General features: G+C 47.1%; 1 protein-coding gene across 2 annotated transcripts; it reads left to right on the top strand.

The window, feature by feature from the left end:
- The first annotated feature begins 2,324 nt into the window (after positions 1–2,324).
- LOC117045311 (acyl-coenzyme A thioesterase 1-like) lies at positions 2,325–5,848 on the top strand. 2 transcript variants are annotated; one of them, XM_033146264.1, is made up of 3 exons: positions 2,325–2,832; positions 3,681–3,883; positions 5,141–5,848. In XM_033146264.1, exons 1-3 carry the CDS (start codon positions 2,370–2,372, stop codon positions 5,744–5,746), a joined length of 1,272 nt encoding a protein of 423 aa, XP_033002155.1. In that variant the 5' UTR covers positions 2,325–2,369; the 3' UTR covers positions 5,747–5,848. The 2 variants fall into 2 exon arrangements, with proteins under 2 accessions (XP_033002155.1, XP_033002145.1); XM_033146254.1 differs by lacking the exon at positions 2,325–2,832 and adding an exon at positions 3,144–3,293.
- The last annotated feature ends 965 nt before the right edge of the window (positions 5,849–6,813 follow it).

Here is a 6,813-nt window from a genome sequence, read left to right as displayed (position 1 = left end):
ACACAATTCCAATACAGATGCAGACTGGGAAAGATCTCATCTGAAAAGGCTTGTTCAAGGTGGACAATATGAAGCCCATCTGCTGTTCTCTGCTTCTGGCTCTTTATAAGCAGAAAGAGAGTAATGGGAAATTATCATTCAGTATGTTATCATATAGATCCTGAAGCTGAGGCTCCAATACAACAAATGTTATCATATTGCTTCACCAGTCTAGTGTCACCTCTTTTGTCACCAAGGCATGCTCCAGAATGGGTTAAAACTCATATCATGTCGGCACTTAGGATCCTAGGGGTACTGCTTCCTCAATAGCCTATTACTCTACAGTACAACCTACAAATCACCCTGTCTGTGTTTAAACCATTGCTCTGCTAGAGCTGCTGGAGCTACAGCAGCATTAGCTTAAAAAGAAGTCCTGATCCAAGTAAATGTCATTAGGATGCTGCTGTGAATCTGATATTAAACTAAGCATAACTTGCCCTGGCACACAAACAAAAAATATTTTTCTTTCTTCCCAGTGACTATTACACTTGTACAACATGCACTGTGCTGACAATAGTTATTCCTTTCTGCATCAATAGGTAAGATTTCTATCCTATTATTGTGCACTTGACATTGTCAGTTCTTGTCCACAAATATTGCTTTTTCTTCAGTACCCTAATCCAATCCGAAGTGGTATTAACATTTCTTATTTGCAAATGTTATTGCTGTCAGCTTTGCACCCTGCAGGACTTGTTTCTGCCTGGAATACATGAGCTGGAATAATTTAAGGATCTATGCTTCAAAGAAAACTTGCTCATGAGGAGTTATTAGGAATTTTTAACTGCATTAAATATTAATTTTATTGATTAAAACTATGCCTTTATCCTAGTTTATAACCCTGTTCTTTCCCCTTTTAGTGTTCACTTCCTCTCATAACACTTATGCCACAATGAAGCTGCATTCTATACCTGAGAAGAAACCCACCTAGCCTTAATGGGGCTTACTTTTTAATCATAGTCAGTCTGTTAATCTTTAAGTTGCCCCAAAATGTTTTGGCTGTCTTCTCTTAAAGTAACATACATGTTTCAGAACATAATTGAGTCTAATGTGCCATCGAATCTAATGCGCACCTCAATTTTCAAAACCTTGAAACCAAAAAATGTATTTGCTGGCCAATGTAAATGTGCCATCGAATCTAATGCACACCCTTAATTTTCACAGTGTAATTTGGCCAGAAAAGGTTAGCGTGAAAAAACTCGAGAAAATACAGTAATATTTATACAATATGCTACGTTAATTCCTACTACTGTATGGAAATGTTTTCAACAATCATTTTTTTAAATGTTGTGATTACAATCATTAGGAACTTAGGTCTCTACATTAAACTACTACAAGCCACTGTGGGCAGTCACCTTTTTTGTTCACTGCAATCTTTTGTTAAGTTTAAGCTGGGAAATATACATTGCAATATTGTACAAGAATATCTGTTTTTATTTGAACTACTCCCAACTTCCGCCAATTTCATATCCCTACTTCTTTGGATCCAGGGTATTTCTTTTTCTTGTTCTTTATGAAGACTGAAAAGTTTGTACTAACCTTTCAGAATGGCTCTTTCACAGATCTGCTCTTGTTGGAGCAGGAGCAAATTGGAAATACATACACATTAGAAATCAGATTCTTGTCTCTTCAGACCTCCCTTCTACTTGTGTACAGTTGTTGCCTGGCTACAAATGATGTACTCACATTCTGTCAGATTTGATTTGTTGATTTTAAATAGAGCTCCCAAGCTAAGTTCCCTTTGGCTGTTTGGTATTAAACCTGCTGTTTCACGAGTTGTTATTGGGTTTTTTAAATCACCGAGAAAAACAAAGCTAGTGAAGTAACATTTATTGAACTACCTTAGAGTGCACAAGCTTTCAGCATTCAAGTTGGCCGAGATCTCCAGAATGCTTCAGGTTGGGCGCATCAAACTGACATTATTAAACATTACATGAAATAAATACAGAAGGCAAACTTTTGCTCACTGGCATTTGTCCTGGGACTCCTGGCAATATGTCTGGCTGTTTACAACATGAATTTCCTTTAACATGAATATTTGAAGCAGTGAAGGATAGGCGTGCCTGGCGTGCTCCGGTCCATGGGGTCACGAAGAGTCGGACACGACTGAACGACTGAACAACAACAACAACCCTTTGTCGCGTAATTTGAAACCACGAGGCGGGGCGACGCCTTTTGATTTGAGTGGGGCAGCTCATACCTCTGCCATGGCCTCATTTGTGCGCCTGTTCTGGGGACGCGGCCTGCGGCCCACACCCAGTTGCGCTTCTCTCCGCTTCGGCAGCTGCCCAAGCCGACCAGCGCAGAGCGCCGCCTACACTAACGCCTGCCTCATGGACGCCCGCATCGACTTCTCCCCCGCCGGCCGGAGCCTCTTCGACGAGCCGCTGGGCATCTCGGTGTTGGGGCTGCAGCCCCAGCAAGAGGTCACGCTCCGGGCGTCGCTGCAGGACGAGACCGGGGTGCTCTTCGAGTCTCTCGCGCTCTACCGGGCGGACAGCAGCGGGCAGCTGGACCTGAGGCGCTCGCCGGCGCTGGAGGGCGGCAGCTTCTCCGGCCTGGAGCCCATGGGGCTGCTGTGGGCGCTGAAGCCGCGCAAGCCCTTCAGGCGGCTGGTGAAGCGCGACGTGCAGCGCCCCTTCAGCCTGGAGCTGGAGGTGCTCGAAGGACACGGAGAGGGCCTCGCGGGAGGCGTCCTCGCCAAGGGCGCCCACGAGAGGTGCTTCCTGCGCGCCGGCGTCCAGAGGATCCCCGTGCGGGACGGGCGGGTCCGTGCCACCCTCTTCCTGCCCCCGGGTGAGTGGCGGGCTCTGGCCTTCTTAAGGCCTTCTAGACGTTCCTGCGCTTCGTGTCGTTGACACGGGGTCCCACACACTTTTTGCGAGCCAACGCCAGGGTGGAGGAGCTGCGGCTCCCCCACGTGTTGTTGCATTTCCAAGCACTCCTTAGTCCCAGGCAGCGGAGCCAAGTGTCAGAGAGATCATGGGAGTGGTTGTGGTGAACGACTTCTGGAAGGACACACACATCCCTAGCTTAGATTTCTCTACCCTGTAATAAACTGTTCCTCTTCTTCCTGCTCAGAAAGGGAGACAGATATGGCACCCAGCAAGCAAACAAAACAACAACAACCCACAATTAAGGAAGAGGAGGAAGAGCTGCGGAAGTGTGTTGGCAATAAAACAAGTCTGGTGGCACCTTAAAAGACTTCACAAATACAGTGAGGCGGAAGTTGTCCTGGCCAGGGCCCACGCTGCAAGGTGTGAGAGATAGAATGGATTATTTGCCCTACTGTGTCTAATGATGGTGCTGGGCTAGCCCTGTACCTTGCCTATTCCTTTGTATTGCGTAGCAAGCTTTGCTCACTGGAAACGTGGGTTTGTTTCAACAACAACAACTCATCTGGCACCTCAGACTCCAAACTTTCTCATTCTCTGCTTTTGATCTGCTAATATGAACAGGTTTGAAAAGTATATTATGAAGGACCCTGCCATCAAAGTGGGTCATCAACAAGGGTCTTTTCAACCCAGGTGGTCAAAGTTAAATTATCTCCAAGGTCCCTTCCAAAATTAAAATTATGTGATTCCATGCTTTATTTTCAATAAGGTGAATTCTAAAGAAGTCTAAATTCTTTCTGTCTTTTATAGGTGATGGTCCCTTTCCTGGAATCATTGATATTTCAGGAGCTGGAGGAGGACTTCCAGAATACCGAGCCTGTCTGATGGCCAATTATGGCTTTGTAACATTAGCATTGGCCTATTATGCTTATGAAGATCTTCCCAAAGATATGAAGGAATTTCATCTGGAGTATTTTGAAGAAGCTCTGAACTATATGCTGAAACATCCAAAGGTAGGGCCATATGTGGACAGCCTTCACAAAAATAACAAGTTTCTGAGGGTGCTACATTTGAAACTGGAGAAAGTCTTGTGTGTAGATAGATCCACACCATACATTTGAAGCACATCTAAGGCACATTGAAAACATGTGGCTTCCCCAAAAGTGTCCTGGCAACTGCAGTTGCTGGGAATTGTAACTTTGTTGGGGGGGAAACTACAGTGTTGTGTTATCACCCCAACTCGCCAAGTGCAGAGTGTTTGAGGACCAGGACATTCACAGGGAAACCAAAGCTCCTGCCAACGTAGCAGTTTGAAAGCACATTAAAGTGCAAGTAGATAAATAGGTACTGCTCCGGCGGAAAGGTAAACAGTGTTTCCATGCACTGCTCTGGTTTGCCAGAAGCGGCTTAGTCATGCTGGGCACATGACCTGGAAGCTGTCTGCGGACAAATGCCGGCTCCCTTGGCCTATAGAGCGAGATGGGCGCCACAACCCCAGAGTCGTCTGTGACTGGACCTAACGGTCAGGGGTACTTTTACCTTTACCTTTATATTAGCTTAATTGTAGCTCCAACAAGCCAGTGAGGCCAGAATATCCTGTAATGCTTTCAGAAGATGTGCCACCTCAGGCTGTGCCAATTCCTCCAGCGGAGAGGGATTTTCACAGTGGTGAAGTCACCATCAAGAATGTGTATTCCCACATGACAGGGAATGTCCAGGTGCTGTTGTGCAGATGGCACTGCAGCATCAGTCCTGGAAGTAATTGGGGAGGTTTATCCATTGGGAATATGCCTGATGTACCTCTAGTTGTGGGGGTCATGAAGCAAAAATTGTGATAGCTTGAAGGTATATGTTGTCTGCAGAAGTATATATTCCATAGTTTCTTATTCTGAGAGCTGTTGAATTGCTGATTTGAGAGTGTTCTCTGAGCTTAACTCTGATCATCACATGCTTACTTGTATTGCACTAATATTTTAAATTCATTATTTGTGCCAAGCTCCTGAAATTAAAAAAAACACTGAAAAGTTAAAGTCCACAGCAACAGTTTCCCCCATTTTTTACTGCAAAGATTAACCAAAGCAGGCAAGCCTTGGGCAGTCACTGTGATAAATTGTTCGGAAATGTTAAATGGTCCTCAGCTCAGCTCAGCTTTTTTTTTTTTGCCAAACTAAGGGTGAGCAGCATGATCTTTTGCCCACAGCTTAGTCATGTGGGGGTGGGGCACATATTTATCTTGTTTCCGTTTCACCTCTTTCTTTCTTACTCTTTAGGTTAAAGGTCCAGGAGTTGGACTCCTGGGACACTCAAAAGGTGGTGACCTGTGTATTTCTATGGCCTCTTTCTTAAAGGGTGTCACTGTTACAGTCACTATTAATAGCTCTGTGGCCAATATAGCTACGGCACTGCACTACAAGGACATCACCATTCCACCTCTTGGTTTCAATTTAGAGCGGGTCAAAATTGACAAGTCTGGTGTTGCTGACATTTTGGATGTCCTGAACAACCCACTTGAGGGCCCCGATCGCCAAAGTTTTATTCCATTGGAGAAGGCTGAAGGACGTTTCCTCTTCATCATAGGCCAGGATGACCACAACTTTAAGAGCGAATTCTTTGCTGTGGAAGCCTCCAAGCGGCTACAGGCTTATGGAAAAGAAAAACCTGAGATAATTTGCTATCCTGGAGCAGGACATTATATTGAGCCTCCATATTTTCCTATGTGTGCAGCTTCAATGCATTTCATGGTGAGCAGACCAGTGATCTGGGGAGGGGAACCCAGGGCTCATGCCGCAGCACAGGTGGATGCATGGGGACGGATTCAGACCTTCTTCCGCAAACACCTCGATGGAAAACAAGGTGAAGAACGCAGCAAGCTCTGAGAATGTTGCTCAGAAGAGGTGTTTTATCAGATAACGGGTGTGTGGCCAATTGTTTTTTGTTCCTGTTCTTATATATAACAATAAATCTATTTGATATAACAATTCTGCAGACAGGGGACTCACTATGTTGATAGTGCTTTACAAGCAACATGAGAAAGCTTTTGTATAAGGGACCAGGGGCGTTCCTAGCCCCTTGGCTGCCCGGGGCGGGAAGCCAAGAGGCACCCCTGGGGGTGGGGGCATCGCGGCGCATGCGTGCGTCATGACGTCATGACGCACGAACACGCTGCGACGCTGCAGAAACTCCCAAAGCCGCTGCCCGGGCCCCCTCGGGGGAGCGCAAGTGGGGCAGGGAGAGGGGCGGGTCAGGGAAGAGGGGTGTCACCCCTCTTCGCTGGCCCGCCCCTCTCCTTGCCCCGGCTCCGCAAGCCAGCCAGCGGCGCGAAAAGCCGCTGGAGGGCGGGGGCTATTTTCAGCGCTGCCGGGGCAGAGCCGCAGGGACGGCCAGCGAGACGGGGTGTCACCCCTCTTCCCTGACCCGCCCCTCTCCCTGCCCCACTTGCGCTCCCCCAATGGTTAAGTCTTACATTCACAGTCAGAGGCAGCATACATGCTTCTGAATGCCAGTTGCTGGAAACTGCAGCAGGAGAGTGAGCTCAGGTCCTGCTTACCGACTTCCCACGGGCATCTGGTTGGCCACTGTAAGAATAGGACACTGGGATTAGATGGGTCACTGCTTTGATCAAGCAGTTCTGTGGCGCTGTGGTCTAAACCACTGAGCTTGCCGATCAGAAGGCTGGAGGTTCAAATCCCTGCAATGGGGCGAGCTCCCGTTGCTCAGTCCCTGATCCTGCCAACCTAGCAGTTCAAAAGCATGTCAAAGTGCAAGTAGATAAATAGGTACAGCTCCGGTGGGAAGGTAAACTGCGTTTCCAAGTGCTGATCTGGTTCACCAGAAGCGGCTTAGTCATGCTGGCCAGCGAGATGAGCGCCGCAACCCCAGAGTTGTTCGCGACTGGACCTAATGGTCAGGGGTCCCTTTACCTAGGCTTTAACCATCAATTTTT

The sequence above is a fragment of the Lacerta agilis genome, chromosome 1, assembly GCF_009819535.1.
Source record: "Lacerta agilis isolate rLacAgi1 chromosome 1, rLacAgi1.pri, whole genome shotgun sequence".
In the NCBI taxonomy this organism is placed as follows: Eukaryota; Metazoa; Chordata; class Lepidosauria; order Squamata; family Lacertidae; genus Lacerta; species Lacerta agilis.
This window is presented reverse-complemented; position numbering and strand designations above follow the sequence as displayed.

Excerpts from the sequence above, each read along its gene's own strand:
- LOC117045311 (XM_033146264.1), top strand. The coding sequence starts at position 2,370 with ATGGACGCCCGCATCGACTTCTCCCCCGCCGGCCGGAGCCTCTTCGAC. Across the intron at positions 2,833-3,680 it reads CACCCTCTTCCTGCCCCCGG|GTGATGGTCCCTTTCCTGGA; the intron begins GTGAGTGGCGGG and ends TGTCTTTTATAG. Across the intron at positions 3,884-5,140 it reads ATATGCTGAAACATCCAAAG|GTTAAAGGTCCAGGAGTTGG; the intron begins GTAGGGCCATAT and ends CTTACTCTTTAG.